The sequence below is a fragment of the Rhinopithecus roxellana genome, chromosome 1, assembly GCF_007565055.1.
Source record: "Rhinopithecus roxellana isolate Shanxi Qingling chromosome 1, ASM756505v1, whole genome shotgun sequence".
In the NCBI taxonomy this organism is placed as follows: domain Eukaryota; kingdom Metazoa; phylum Chordata; class Mammalia; order Primates; family Cercopithecidae; genus Rhinopithecus; species Rhinopithecus roxellana.
Window position 1 is genome coordinate 40,364,020 of NC_044549.1, and position 16,522 is coordinate 40,380,541.

General features: G+C 44.1%; 1 protein-coding gene across 2 annotated transcripts in view; it reads left to right on the plus strand.

Moving 5' to 3' along the window:
- The window catches only part of ARHGAP31 (Rho GTPase activating protein 31), a 128,241-nt gene that overhangs the window by 99,695 nt on the left and 12,024 nt on the right, over positions 1-16,522 (plus strand). The window contains exons 8-10 of one of the 2 annotated variants that reach the window (XM_010357448.2): positions 2,412-2,536; positions 8,125-8,187; positions 10,775-11,335. In XM_010357448.2, the coding sequence (XP_010355750.1) occupies positions 2,412-2,536; positions 8,125-8,187; positions 10,775-11,335 (749 nt within the window). The remainder of the gene's footprint in view (positions 1-2,411; positions 2,537-8,124; positions 8,188-10,774; positions 11,336-16,522) is intronic. The other variant, XM_010357450.2, reaches the window with a different exon arrangement.

Below are 16,522 nucleotides of genomic sequence, written 5' to 3' on the forward strand. Positions count from 1 at the left end.
CAGTCTCAGGATCAAGATGGCGGTGTGGGTTGGAGGTACCATCCGGGTTGGGGTTTAAGGAGACATTCCAGAAGAGAAGAGAGCTGTCTCTACGACTCTCTCACCAGCGGTTGATGCCTTTATGCATACACTGCCCCAAAGTTAACAAGATTCCCGATCTCTCATTGATCAAGCGCCATGTTGGGAGAGTGTTAGCGGGGTCACATCATAAGTCATGACTGAAATTCCTGACTTTTTAGTATAGATAAATCAGGCTTGGTGTTTACAAAAGAAAGTTTACTGAAAACAAAAATTTGACCCCCTCCCCTGACCCTCCATCCCCACGTGATGATGCAAAAGGCATAGGGTTGAGTGTTCTGATGGAGGACACCTTGACAAATAGTGTCATTCTAGGCTGATAGCTCTGGGTGAGCAGCACTTAGGTACATGCAAACCTGGCATCCTTGTCAGAGCCTGTCAGAGCCCTCCCTCATCTCCAAAACAAATAAAGCATCGTTTTCATTGGTAGAATATTTTCTTTCCTCATTTCTCCCTGTCACTTCCTCTATTGCCACCTGGGTCTCTACCCACCCCCTCACTCGTATGCCATGGTAGAAAGAAGCAGGTTTGAACAGGAGTCCTAAATTCTAAGCAGATTGTAGGTGGAGGGGCTGAAAGGCAACCTTTCCATTGAAGGTGTCATCCCCACTGTTTGGTCAGTGAAAAGAGGTATGAAAGCAGGCACCTTGCACAACTCGGAGATGCCAGTCATGCTGCATGCTATAAGAATGCCATGTCTGGAACTCATCTGGTGAGAAGCCCATCTGTGTGCTGGAAAGTATATGGGCTGTGTTTTCTTGAGACTGAGCTCCACTGCGCCTTTCCCTATGTCCCTGGAGAATAAGTCTCATTTCTCCCTGATCCTCCAGAGATCAGGAAGAATACCTTGGAAAGACCATCAAATGCATTTTCTCTGTGCTTTAAACCACACCTGGGGTGCACCATACCCAAAGGTATGCTACCCTATAAAATATTCCCCAAGGATAAAAGCTTGACAAAATGCAGGCCAAGTCCAAAGGAAACCACTAAACACTGCAAAGCTATCTCAGATGGATCATAAAAACATCCTGAGTTCAGGTACAATGACTCACTTCTGTAATCCCAGCACTTTGGGAGGCTAAGGTGGGAGGATCATTTGAGCCCAGGAGTTTGAGACCAGCCTGGGCAACATGGTGAAACCCAGTCTTTACAAAAAATAAAAATATCAGCCGGGTGTGGTGGCATGTGCCTGTAGTCCCAGTTACTCGGGAGGCTGAGGCAGGAGGATTGCTTGAGCCCAAGAGGTCAAGACTGCAGTAAGCCTTGTTTGCACCACTGAACTCCAGCCTGGGTAACAGAGCCAGACCCTGTCACCCTGTCTCAAAAACAACAACAACAACATCAACAACAACAAACATGGTGGGCTTGAGATCTGGATGTTCCATGAGAGCCCTGCAGAGAATAGGTCCTTTATGGAACTCACAGATTGCAGGTTTTCATCCTGAAACTGCCCAGCAGAGCCACAGCAGGGCAAGGCCTCCATGGTGACCCCTGGGGTGCCAGGCTCTCTCGACCCAGCCTAGTGCTCCCCTTTGCCCATCTCACCAAAGCAGCCTGGTGTGAGGCTAAGCCAGAGACACACTAACTACCCTCTGCATTTCTCTGTAGTGATCATTGACCACACCCTGCAGGCTGCTACTCTCCTCAGCCTCACCAGGCCAGACTCTTTTCCAGGTCGACTTTCTCATCCAACCCTTTTCAGTCCATGAAAGTCTTCACCAGCCCTCTCTTTGCCTGTGGATGTCCCAGCAGTGTGGTTATAGTGCAGGAGCCTAACAGGACCCAGGTCCCTATGGTCTTCAGTGCTTCATCCTGCATAAAAACTGACCATGTGTGGTGGGTGGCCCAGTCCTGTCATCCCAGCACTTGAGAGGCTGAAGTGAGAGGATGGCTTGAGGCCAAGTGTTTAAGACCAGCCTGGGCAAGATAGTGAGACCCCCATCTCTATAAATGAGTAAATGAATGAAATGAATGAATGGTGTCTTTGAAATTCCAGAACAAAAGTGCTTATCAGAATTCCCAGAATTGCGTGTTTGCTTGTGACTGCTGAGATTCCCACCGATCCTTGCCTCTGTTTGCCCCCACCTCTGCCTTTAATATCACACTTTACCTCTTGCCCTGGGAAATACAGTTTGCTGTGACTCATGAAAGCCTTGCTTGGTCACCTGGAGCATCTCTAGACAAGGTGAGAATCAAGCTTACCTTGGATTTTAGAGGGGAATTCCCTGAAATATCAGAGCCATTCATAACTAAGGACATAAATGGTCTCAATTTAAAAGTCCCCTTGAAATGACTAGTTAACAAACTAACCCCTTATGCCTTGGTTCATTTAGGCGAAAGCTCTCCAGTAAATCAAAGAAGTGGAAATCAATATTTAACCTGGGACGTTCTGGATCAGACTCCAAATCAAAACTGAGTAGAAATGGGAGTGTATTTGTGAGAGGACAGAGGCTCTCGGGTAAGAATCAACAGTAATTGTTTTATGATACAAATATTAGTTTCCTAGCTCTGCTTATTAAGTCTTGGTTTGATCTTATCAAACACACTAACTCTGAAAGAGAAACATAAATTAACTGGGGGAAGAGGAATCTTTTTAAAAAAAGTTTTAGACTTACCAAAAAAATTGCAAAAATAGTACACAGAGAACCTGTATACCCTTCATGCAGCTTCTCCCGATGTTAACATCTTATATAAGTTATCAAAGCCAAAAATTAATATTGATACAATACTCCTAACGAATTTGCAGATCTTATTCATATTTGGCCAGCTGTCCCACTACTGTTCTTTTTTTTCTGGTCTAGGATCCAATCCAGGATCTCACACTGCATTTGGTTGTCATGTCTCCTTAACCTCTGCCAATCTAGAACAATTACTCCGTCTTTTTGACCGTGATAACTCGGAAGAGTACTGACCATGTATTTAGTAGAATCTACTTCAGGGAGAGTTTGTCCAGTGTTCTCTCATGGTTAGACTGAGGTTAGGAATTTTTGCAGAAACCCTACAGAAGTGACGGTGTGCCTGACTCAGCGTGTCCTATTAGGAGGCACATGATGTCAGTGTCTTATTGCGTGTGAAGAGAACTGGGATCCCTTGGTTAAAGTGCTCTTTGTCATGAATTTTAGGATCCTCTAATGGTTCTTGGATGTAACAGTTATTCCTATGGCATTGCTAAATGATGATTTTCTGTTAATTGGAATTCTGCTGAAAAGACCTGTCCCTTCTCCCCCAGGGTTGTGATGTTTAAAGAAGGATGCTACCCCATGGGACTTATTTCTGAGTATTGAATAGAAATTGATACAGGAAGGAAATGAGGGAACCATATACAGTGGGGAATTTAACCAATGCAGCTGAATATGATGTCAGGAAAGAGAAGACCAAGGAAATTTTTCATAATGATCTTTAGTGTTATAGATTGAAAGTATGATAACAATGGAAGCAATAGTTATGAAACCAAGGTGTAAAAGAGAAATGTACAAATGCAATGAGCAAACTTTGATAGGATCCTGGTAAAAAAATAATAATAATAAAAATAAAAGAGCTGACCGAGCACAGTGGTTCGTGCCTGTAATCCCAACACTTTGGGAGGCTGAGGTGGGTGGATCACTTGAGCCCAGGAGTTCGAGACCAACCTGAGGAACATGGCAAAAACACATCTCTAAAAACAAAAACAAAAACAAAAAAACTGCAAAAGACAATTTGGGGAACAAAGAGGGAAAATGTGGATATAGACTGGATATTAAATGGTATTAAGGAATTATACATTTTCATAGTGTGCTAATGGTTCTTAGGAGACATGCTAAAATTAAAGTATTCAAGGATGAAGCAGCAAAATATTGACACTTTCAAATAACTAGCAAATTATAGGTAGGTAGATAAATATCAATATAGAAATAGATAATGCAAATATAAGGCAAAATGTCAATAATTATCAAAACTAGTTGGTAAGTTTAAGGGTGGTAGGTTTCTAAATGTTTGAAATTTTTAATAGAGATTTGGGGGAAAATTAATTCCTATAGGAAAAATGTGAGATAATGTTTTTAAGGACTTTCCTCAAACCCGGTAATAATCACATACCAAGGATCAGAAAGTCCAGATTTTAGAGATCTTTATGTTTGCCTGTTAGAGTAAGGAGGGGTGTCACAGTACAGCAGTTACAACGATTTAGGCTGTAAATAATGGCAAATCAATTCAATCAACTTATGCAATGAAGGAATTTACTGGCTTCTGCAGTTGAACACCCTGATAGAGGGAAGGCTTCAGGGGGTTTAATACATGGACGCTGTCATGATTTCTCCATGATTTCCCCAGCTGTGTCCTCCTTTGGGTCAGCTTCATCCCCAGACTGGCTTCCTTTGCTGTGGCAAAGTGGCTGCAGTAGTTCTAGGCTTTCCCTCTCACTATCCCTCTAGGTCCAGAGGGAGAAAGAACATTTCTGGTAGCTTGCTCCTAAGAGCAGGGACCCTTCTTTTCCAGAAGGCCTCATCAAAATTCCCCTTGTCTCAGTATCCTTCACTGAGCCACATGGTTCAGTCCCTGTTGTCAATGGTGTGCCTTGTGCTGATTGGCTTCAGCCTGGGATCCTGAGCCAACTCCTCGCATGAGGAATGGGACTCACACCCACGAAGTACAAGAGCCATGTGCAAAGGGCAGAAGGGAAATGGACTCTGGGTACGCATCTGTAATCACCGTATGGCAAAACTCAGCTTTTACAAAACGGAAAGATAGCAAGAATGAAGAAGACAGGTTGCCACAAGTATGGCAGGACAGATACAAATCAGAAAATAGGATTCTTAAGGGAGAAACTGGGGAGAAGAGTACCTGACCAGAAACTCCTAATCTATGAAAAGAGCTTTGCTTAAGCACATCAAAGAGAGAATTTCAGTTGCAGAATTAGTGGTACAGCCATGAGAGAGGTTCACCAGTAACGAAAAGTCAAAAAACAACAAAACAAAACAACAAAAAGGAAATAAGTGGTTTGCTTTGATCTTTACTTAGGAAGATTCCCACCCCCATGTGGTTTTCAAAAAGAACAAGGCCAAGGCACTAGATCAAATGGTGGTAAAACTCACAGAACATGCAAGATGCCCCTGGCCAGGGCTTCTCACACCTGGACCTCAGAATCGCCCACAGAGCGGATCACACCATAGCAATTTTGCCTCAGGAGGTCTGTGGTGAGGTCTGAGTACTGGTAATGTTCTAAAAGCTCCCCAGGTGATTCTGATATGCAGCTAGGATTGAAAGTCACTGGCTTATGATCTTATGAACAAACTAATCAGATCTTCACTAACTGAATGCAGGGGTGAAATTCAAGAACTGTCAGTGTCAATATAAGCGGCACCCTGTGGCCTTAACTATTGCCTGAAGTGGTTTCTTTTTACCAGAAGAATATTGCTGGCAACTCTGAAAAAAAAAAGACCAATAGACTTCATGGCCATAACTTCAGTGGAATCTGTGATTAAAGTTAGGCCACTGAACCCCGTAACAAATGTAATCTACCAGTGTGGTCTCTGTATGTGGCATGTGAGCTCACTGTTGAAATATGTATGTGAAAAGGGGAACCAATGGATTAACATACGTAAATAATATGCTTTAAAATCCCATAACTAAGGACATTTAAAAACTTAATTCACCATGAATAGTATTGGGATTGTTTTGGGTGGGGAGGAGTGGGTGAAGGGGTGTTTAACCATATCTAGAAAATGAAACAGGTAAGAAAGTAAGTGTTGGAAAAAATGGAGAACTGAATTAAGACACATAAACTTTAGAGCCTTCTAGATACGGGTATTTTAATTGATTCCATGTAAGTTGTTTGTACATTACTAAAGAGAAAGAAGAGTTCAGGGCACCCTCCAAAATGAACTGTGAGCAGAGAAATTTCAAAGCCATACGGCTATAGCAGGTCCAGGCTCACCTTTGAGTAACGCAGCTAAGAGAGGACTCAAGGACACAAAGGCTGCCAGAAAACTGCGGGGTGCACCTCTGTGAGGCCAGGCCAAGGTCCCAGACAGAAAAATGTAATCTAAATGTAGTCATAGGCCACAGGAGCCTGAGTTCTTAGTTACTCTCCAGAAAGGGGGCCAGGAAATGCTTGGGGACTGTCCCCCAAGCCACATCTCTGATGTGCTGCTGTGCTGCGCAAGGCCACAAGGAACTGCATCATGAGAAAGAGGCTTCAACACCACCAAAGGTGGGTGGACACTGATGGACCTACAGACAGAGCTGCTGCCCGGCCTCTGTGACACAGTCAGGGGCGTCTGGTCACTGCCTGTCAAGGTTGACACGTGGAAACCAGAGAAATTCCAGCCTGGAAAACAAAGGCAATGCATGTCCTAGAATACACAAACAAAGGGATGCTGACCAGGTAGGGTCAGGGCAGTAAATCAATTTATAGATTTGTGGAAATAGCAGATCTTCAAAGGATAAGAATTCTGGGGCACATTGGAAGTGAGGAGATGAAAGGCGATCTCTGCCTTTGCAAAGGATTTGCATGGAGATGGCTGGGCATCCCACAGCAGGCCCCAGAAAGAGAGAAGCCCCACGCTGGGAGACCAAGGGGTTAATTCAGAACCTCCCAGAAGAAGCAGGTTTGGATCAAGGAGGAAGAACAGGGGAACTTTAAACAACAGACAAGAACAAGCTTGAGTTACAGCTCAATTTTGGTTAAGGCCAACTCTAACTGCTTCTCATAGAACCTTCTCCTGTCTTCCCCTTTGTTGCTGAGCCCTAATCCATCCTGAATAGCAGCAACAACAATCAATAATTATTACTTTTTAATAAGTACTTACTCTATTGCAGATAATACAATATAATTACCTTATAGTCATTACCTATGTAATCCTCACAACAGCTCTATTTTTTCTCATTTTACACATGATAAAACTGGAATTTAGGAAAGTTTAGCTCTCACTTTGGGAGGCCAAGGCAGAAGGATTGCTTGAGTCTAGGAGTTTGAGACCAGTCTGGGCAACATAATGAGACCCTGTTTCTAAAAAAAAAATGTTTTATTAGTCAGATTTGTTGGTGTGTGCCCGTAGTCCTAGCTACTCCAGAGGCTAGGGCAGGAAGATTGCTTGAGCCCAGGAGGTTGAGGCTGCAGTTAGCTTATGATCACTGTACCACACTCCAGCCTGGGCAAGAGAATGAGACACTGTCTAAAAAAAAATTTAGCTCGTTGGCTGAGGTTACACAGCCCAAAAGTGGTAGAGCTGGAATTCAAACCCAGATGTTTCTGAATTCAGAGTTACCTTAAGGGCTACAAGTCCTGGGCCTCCTGCTTCCAAGTACCCTCTTTCCCCTCTTGACAAGCTCGGCCTAGAAGGAACTACCTTTCAGCCAATTTAGTTCCCTGAAAAGAGATGGTGTTTGTGAATCCATCTATTTAATACTATGCCTGGAATACGTTTTTACTCATTTAAACCACACTTCCAAAAAGCTGCTAAGGTGGCTTACAAATATGCATGGTGCACACCCAGTCACAGAGTAGGTGTGCAAAAAAGGTTTTGTTGGGATCTGTTCCAGGGTGAGGTTGACGGGTGAGATCATTGGGGAGCACCCAGCCTGCAGGCCTCAAGGAACAGAGCTTCATCCAGCAGAAGCCTAACTCCAATTCCCTTGGGCCCTCTCACCTGCTCTACCACATTTGCAGTAGCTAAGATACGGTCTCAGCTGTCTGCTGCTGAATACAAAGAGTGGCCTGGAGCCTCATAGATTCTACCCCTGGATTCATCCTTGAATACTTTTTGTACAGTAAAATTGGGCTCAAGACTCCTCATTTGCGATGAGCTATTTGACAAAATTGCAATTTACCTTTATTGTAAAATATTAATAAAACTTTAATCTATAACTGCCCTGAGTTTATGAAATCTGTCCCATTAAGAAAGTAGGAACATCTAGGGTGGGGTAGAGGAATGTTTTCAAGGGGATCAATTATACTGGAAAAACTTTCCTAAAGAATTTTGTCTTGTGTACTTGAACAGCCTGACTTATTTTTCTGAATGCTTTCTGTTAATATGCATTCATCAAGGATATTTTTTCTTTTGTCTTTAGTGGAAAAGGCTACTATCCGACCAGCTAAAAGCATGGACTCGCTGTGTTCAGTGCCTGTGGAAGGTAAGATTTTACAAGGAGTTTCTGAGTTGGAGATTACAACTAGGAGGCTGAAGCTCACTTGCCTTTATAAGTTGTCGTGCCTGCTTCTCTGTAGTCACAATCACACACAACTACCTAGTCCCAAATCCCTCCCTGACTCTACCCTAATTTAAGGGGTTTACATAGCACCATAACCTCCCCTACCTTACTCCAGGGCTAGGCCTAAAGAGCCATCCTCTTTGCCCATCCTTCCTCTAGCCACAGCTGGAGTCCATGGCTATTTTGCATTCAAACCTGAACCAGGTAAAAGGTCAACACCTGAAACCTAAGGCAGAAGAGGCTTCCCCTTTGGGCAGAAACAAAGAGCCAAGCATTGGTTTATGCCCTATGGTTTTATGCCTAGAGGCCTATGTATCTTGAATTTGGCTGTTTCCACATGCATTTGCTTCCTAGTTTTTGTGTCAAGTCATGATTTTCAGTTGATAGGTTCATTCATGTATCTATTCATTCATTCATTCATTTATTATGGATCATTAAACATTAATTAGGCACCAGCTATGTATCAGCCATGTGCAAACCACAATATCCTTTGTTGGGGCAGACGTGTATACAGTTGCACACGAGGTAACACCCACCACAAAAATAACACATAACATTTGTTCTCACAGCTCTATCCTTCAGGGCTGACTTGCCTGTATCTCTCCCTTCTATTTCTGTTAAGTAACCAACAAGCACCATTACAAGTTACAAGGCAAAGGATTTGTCTGGCAACAGACTGTTAAAACTCCCCTATACTTATCCTATGACTTTCCAGCTCCTTTAATACAAGACATTTTTCTCTTTCAAAAGTGGGTCAGACCAAAACAATACAGAAAATCTTTAGAACAACATTTTAACAATAATTCTAAACCTGGGCCGGGTGCGGTGGCTCACACCTGTAATTGCAGCACTTTGGGAGGCTGAGGCAGGCAGATCACTTGAGGCCAGGAGTTCGTGACCAGCCTGGCCAACATGGTGAAACCCTGTCTCTACTAAAAAAAATACAAGAAATTAGCCAGGCATGGTGGTGCATGCCTATAATCCCAGCTACTCAGGAGGCCAAGGCATGAGAATCGCTTGAACCCAGGAGGCAGAGGCTGAGGCACGAGAATCATTTGAACCCAGGAGGTGGAGATTGTAGTTAGCCGAGATTGTGCCACTGCACTTCAGCCTGTCTCAAATAATAATAATAATAATAATAATAATTAATAATAATAATTCTAAACCTGTATAATACTCAGTGAGGTCTTCTTAAGTTAACTTGATACTTTCAGCATTTTCTTACTTTTATATTCATCCGTTTGCTTTGGTTTGGAAACTTCTTGGCAGTTCTTGCCCAGTTTAGCAGGAGTTAATATTTCAAAATATAGGTCATATACATGGTATGTGAGTATTGGACAGTTCATCTAACTGCTGAGTCTCGGTGTCCTCATGTGTTAAAGATCATTACACTTTCTTACTGGGTGGTCATAAGAACTTTAAGCATAGAGTTATGTAAGATGCCCAGTTTAGTGCTTAGTACCAAATTAGAAATTATTTTCTAGATCCCTGGCAACTCACATATCATCTCCAAGCTTATTTACTTCCCATGTAGACTTTTTTCTTCCTTGCCTTCATGTCTAAGCCAGTCAAGAACTTGGTCCGGGCGTAGGGGCTCATGCCTGTCATCCCAGCACTTTGGGAGGCCGAGGCAGGCACATCACCTGAGGTCAGGAGTTTGAAACCGGCCTGGCCAACATGGTGAAATCTCCTCTCTACTAAAAATGCAAAAATTAGCCGGGCGTGGTGGCAGGTGCCTGTAATCCCAGCTACTCAAGAGGTTGAGGCAGGAGAATCGCTTGAACCCAAGAGGTGGAGGTTGCAGTAAGCCGAGATCACGACACTGCACTCCAGCCTGGGCGACAGAGCTGTACTCTGTCTCAAAAAATATATATATTCGCTCCTCACAACTGTACTTTCTAACATTTAGTTAATTTACATTTCTAGTTTCTCATCCTCTGAATCAACAGGAAGAAGCCTGAGAAAAGGTGGGAAAGGTCTAGTTGTTAACAGCATTTGTTTCCTAGCTGAGAAATCAAGCCCCCCTGTCTGGGTCCGTCTGCCAGAGAAAACTTAAAACAATAAGTTTTAAAGTCCTAAAATAAGACAAGATTCTGTTTATTTTTCATTTTTGTCTTCTTCATTTTGAGCAAACATCATCCTACCACCTCCCATCTGTCTCTTTATTTTTTCATCATCTATAATTAATGCCTGGTAGATGATGGCTCTGTTTAGCAACTTTAGCAGTAATCTTTTTTTGAAAATTGCTCTACCTGCAAAGTTTAAAAGTGATCTGTATGGCACGACAGCAAATAGTCCTACCAAAGCATCATGCTAAAATTCTGTGCATATAAGGAAGTGCTTTCTCTTTTGTCATCCAGATGTTACCTGTGTTTATCTGGGCGGTTATGCCCCTGTTAGAATGCTGTGCCTCTCTAGTATTCAAATGTCGTGTTCCTGTCCTTACTGGAAGGCCTGCCATTGTATGTGTGCCCAGGCTGCTGACCATACACCTGTTCCTTTTTACTAGGAAAAGAAACCAAGGGAAATTTCAATCGAACAGTTACCACCGGTGGATTTTTCATTCCAGCAACAAAGATGCACTCCACCGGCACCGGCAGCTCATGTGACCTCACCAAGCAGGAGGGCGAATGGGGCCAGGAGGGGATGCCTCCGGGGGCTGAGGGTGGCTTTGATGTCCATCTCCAGGGCGCTCAGGCCCGGCCCCCACCGGAACAACTGAAGGTTTTCCGGCCTATTGAGGATCCAGAGGGCGAGCAAACAGCCCCAAAGATGCTGGGTATGTTCTACACTTCGAACGACAGCCCTAGCAAATCCGTCTTCACCAGCAGCCTCTTCCAGATGGAGCCGTCGCCGCGTCACCAGCGCAAGGCGCTGAACATCTCCGAGCCCTTTGCGGTGTCTGTGCCGCTCCGCGTGTCCGCCGTCATCAGCACCAACAGCACGCCGTGCAGAACACCCCCGAAGGAGCTGCAGTCTCTTTCCAGCCTGGAAGAGTTTTCTTTTCATGGATCAGAGAGCGGAGGCTGGCCAGAAGACGAGAAACCGCTGGGAGCTGAGACTTCTGCAGGTAAGTAGAGGGAGGGTCTCTTTCCACTGCAAGAGAAAAAAACCAGACTTAAATTTGCTTCAAGTTTGCAAGGCAAGACAGTGAAGTGGTTAAGCCTGTGGGCTCTAGAGCCCGACTGGGTACAAATCCAGACTTTGCCATTTCACTGCGTGATCTCCAGCAGATGTAACCACTCTGTGCCTCGGTTTCTTAATCTGTAAAATGGGAATAATTATGTTAATAATACCTTTTTCATAAGTTTGTTGTAAGTATTAAATTATTTAATACATATGACGCTCTCAGAACAGTGTCTACATACAACAAGTATATAATAAATGTTACCTATTATTATTTTATTTGCTCACAGAGTGAGAAGGCAGGAGAAAAACTCAGAATGGAATGCAGAGCTGCAGAGCTGGAATTGGGAATTCAGGTCTTCCAGTCTCCTTCTCTCTCCATCCACCCATCCTCATTTCTACTTTATATTTGCAGACAACATGGCTAGCAACCCTAGCAACAAGAAAGAGCATCCCTCTCCCAATTTTCTGATGTCAAATGCAGGAAGGATTCTGATTGGATCTGCCTGAGTCACACGCCCAACCTTGGACCAGTCACTGTTGCCCAGCTCATTGGGTTCTGAGATTGGCCAGACTTGAGTCTCTGGGTGTGTCTGGAGTGAGGAGAGGTTCTTTAATTAACGAGCAAACATGGGCCACATAAAATGGAAGCAGGGAGAACCCCAAAGGAAAGGATGGCTGACAATCAAACTAACATATGTTTATTGTGATTTAGGAATGTTTATTTTCAGTTAATATTAGTCATTTTCAGCACCTATTAGGTTGTCAGGCACTCTCCTAAGTGTCCTGCAAATATTATCTCATTTCTCCCCTCTATCCTATGATATAGGTAGTCACTGTTATCCCCATTTCCTTAAAGAGGAATAGGTTATTTACTCAATCACTCATAGCAAGGAAGTGGAAAAACCAGGATTTTAATCCAGACTTTAAAAAAATCCATGCTTGTAACACGACCACGCTCCCTCCTGTGTTCACTATGGGCTGTGGAGTTACAAAGATTGTTACGACATGATCCCTTCCCCACAGCGAGCTCACAAACTAAGAAGGGAAATTGAAACTCTGCACTGAAGTCCAGTGCAGGGTCGGCCTATGGAAGAAGCGTAAGAGCCTCCTCAGGATTTTTGGAATTAGGGAGGGGTTAGGTACCCAAAGCATCATGAAAGAGGTGTTCATAACAGATGGCAAGGGCATGGAGGAGAGGCAGTCCTCTCAGGAGGATTCCAGGAAGATTTAGAAGAGGTGACATTTGGACTGAGCCTTCATAAATGGGTAGGGTTTCTCCATGCAGAAAAGATGAGAAAGGGCATTCCGGGCAGCTACATGTTGTGGGAAATACGTAGGTTTTGGAACCCAACCTGGCTGATTCAGATGCTAGCTTTACTGCTTTTTGTCAGTTTGGCAGTGGGAGATTTTGGAGCCTGTTTCTCATCTGCAAAGCAGGGGAGGCTCCTATCCCAAAGGCTGTGGGGAGGTTTGAATGGGAAAATGTCCATAAAATACCTGTCCATAGTCTGGCTCACAGAAGATGTGAGTGAATATTAGTCCTCTCCTCCCATTTCCTTTCAGGATGGGTACACAGATGAGCACATTTCAGGGGATCCAGTGATGCCTTGTCTGGAAAACAGTGTCATGGGCTGGCGTGGATGCAGCAGGATGAAGGGTAGGGGAGGGAGTGAAGGCTTTGAGGAAAACAGTATTTCCAAAGGCTTTTGTGAGATTTGTTATCCTCTCCGGAAGAGTGGATCGGGGTCTTTTAGAGACAGTCTGTTATCCATTTTTTCCCCCTCTCTCCTCCATATAAATAAGAATACCCATTTTGCATTAAGTTGGTCTGGGAAAGACACTAAGGGAGACTCCAGCCTGCCTTCCTACCTATGGCCAATGGGCAGTCAGGGCAGAAAGAGGGGCCTTGTGGAAGGCAGCCCTCCAGATCTGAGACCCAGGGTGGAAGGGGACTGCTGAAAGTCTCAGGGGCAACAGGTCCCCTCACCCTGCTCTCTGACGGGGTGAGGTTAACTTCAGTGTTAACCTCATGATAACGTCCATGATTATTCCAGGTGGAGAACTTCACCTTCATTAATTAAATATTTTTCTTTTTTTTTTTTTTTTGAGACGGAGTCTCACTCTGTCGCCCAGGCTGGAGTGCAATGGCCGGATCTCAGCTCACTGCAAGCTCCGCCTCCCGGGTTTACGCCATTCTCCTGCCTCAGCCTCCCGAGTAGCTGGGACTACAGGCACCCGCCACCACGCCCGGCTAGTTTTTTGTATTTTTTAGTAGAGACGGGGTTTCACTGTGTTAGCCAGGATGGTCGCGATCTCCTGACCTCGTGATCCGCCCGTCTCGGCCTCCCAAAGTGCTGGGATTACAGGCTTGAGCCACCGCGCCCGGCCTTAAATATTTTTCTTTCTGTTGTGCAGTAGCAGTGGGCAAAAGAAAAAGAATTAAAGACAATTTTCCAGGTTACCCATTTAAACTTTTAGTTGATCTAGTCAAACCAACTCTCCCACTTTTGGCCAATCTAAGTGAAATTCCAGTGCGACCCAAAGCGTAGAGATATCGAGTAAGTGGTGCATTTTAACTAAAGTTAAATGATTGTAAATACTGATTACTCTGAATGAAAAAATCGAAGGATTAATCAATGTAATCATCATGGTTGATTATCTGACTTTTACCTGATTCAAGAGTATGTGGTGCTAACCTTATCCTCAGCCGGTGGGGAGAAAGGACAGCAAACAGAATCCTTCCGAAAGTGAAGGATGAGCTTATGGGCTGGTTTCAAAATTACAACTAACACTCTCTGCATCCCGTTCTAGAAATGTTAATTAAGAAAGATCAGAATAAACATATAGCTTTACAGAAACTTGATAAATGAAAATCCAGAATTTCCTTAAGAGATATTAGGAGTTGCCTCTTTCTTTTACTGAAGAATTTACAGTAGAATCCTCTTAGTTCTGTTTTAGTGCATCTGAAATATGATTCTGTAACATCCGCAAAAAGTTGTTTTGCCCTATTTTTTTTAACCAGGAGCAAGCCTACCCTATAAACTCATTAGTTGATTATATTAGTTAAAGTACAGGCTAAGCTGCTATAATATAGAAAACCAGTGGCTCAAATAAGGTAGAAGTTTATTTCTATCTTACGCACAAGTCCAGAGTAAGGTGACTGTGATCCAGGAGATCTAGTGTTCCAGGCTCCTTCAGCCATACTCAGGGGTGTTGTCCTTGTCTGCATGGTCAGAGTGGGCACAACATCCCCACAGTCACATTCTCACCCATGTGAAAGGCCTACAGGAAGAAGCCGAGCAGCTTCTACTTAAGGATGTCACCTAGAAGCTGCACACATTGTTTCCACTGCATCCCATCTGCCAAACATATTTCACACAGCCACACTTACCCTCAGGAGACTGAGACATGTTGTCACTAGATGCAAAGCCATGTGCCCAGCTAAAACCTGAGGGGTGGGGGAGGTTCTAGCTCCAACTAAAGAAGAGGATAGATATTGGGCAGCGATTATCAATCTCTGCCTCTATGGTCACCCGCTTTGTGTATAATGTGTCACATGCTGGGAACGTGACAATGCCTTTCCCTTTTGAGCTATGGAGTTTCTTGTAGTTTAGAAGTAGCCACCAAATCTGTCAGCCCACAAAAATTTGTTGGAGATTTGCAGGTAGTTTTTAGGAATAGATACTGCCTCTGTTCTGAGGAACTTACCCAAGGATAGAAGCCATGTACCTGAGAAGAGATCATGGTAACGTGAGGACTGTGCAGCACATAGATAATAACACTGAGTGCTGTGGTAGGACATGGTGTGGGAAAGCTACAAAGAGATGTTTTTAGGTTTATGTCTTGAGGAATGGATTCAACTGGAATCACAGGGAGGACCAAAGCAGTGGAGAACAAGGCCTGTTAGGGGAGTGGGAGAAGAGAGGACATGTGACTGGGCCACAGTGAGATGGGCTTTGCATGCCAGAGTGGAGGCAATAGGGAGCCACAGAGGGTTTTCAGCAGGGGAGTGAGTGATAGGAACAAACTCATGGTTAGCATGGGCCCTTCCTCCACACCTTACACAGGAGTCCATATTAATAGTCATGATCAATAGAAAGAAGCTCTACCAAAAGGGACACTGGCAAGTTCCTCCAACTACTAGATTTTAGGAGAATGTTAAAAAAATATGTGTTTGAAAATTACAGATGCATTTACCCTTTCACCCAAAAGTTTCACTTCTAAGAATGTATCCTAAATAAATAGTTGCATAAATACAAAATGACGTTTGCATGTCATGGCATTATTTGTAATAGCAAAGGACTGGAAACAACCCAAATGCCCCCTTTAGGGGTCTGGTTGAATAACTAGGATGCATCCACACAATGAAGTTCTATAGAGTCCATAGCTTCGTGAGCCTTGCACTACATTCCCCCAAACTCCTGCGCATCTGTCGGGGACAGTTTCTGTGCACACGAAAGGCACCTATTTCAGATGCCTGCCTTGCGTTTCCGGTTTTCTGCCTCAGAGCATTTTACGAAGGGATTGGCTCACTCAGCCTTTGTGCGGGACAGCTCAGAAGCATGGAGAATTAACTGGGGTAGCTCTCAAGTAATACAAGCTAGGAATCAGGAATGACCCAGCCTCTTATCATACGGAGGGATTGTTGGGGGGCACATTCTACATAGTGCTTCTTAGGGTTACCAGAGATTGAGTCCCAGTTGCTGAAAATGGGAACCAACTCAACAAAATACTCTTTATTGACTTTTCCTCCGTTCCTCTCACTTTCTCATTTTTGCTTCCTGGGACCACCTTCTAAATAAGCCACCTGCTACTCGGACCCTTTTCAGGATCTGCTTTGAAGGAAACCCAAACTAGGCCACATCATAAAGAATGATCAGGCCGGGCGCGATGGCTCACGTCTGCAATCCCAGCACTTTGGGAGGCCGAGGCGGGCAGATCACCTGAGGTCAGGGGTTTGAGACCAGTGTGACCAACATGATGAAACCCCGTCTGTACTAAAAAATACAAAAATTAGATAGGTGCAGTGGCAGGTGCCTGTAGTCCCAGCTACTAGGGAAGTTGAGGCAGGAGAATCGCTGGAACTCAGGAGGCGGAGATTGCAGTGAGCCGATATTGCACCACTGCA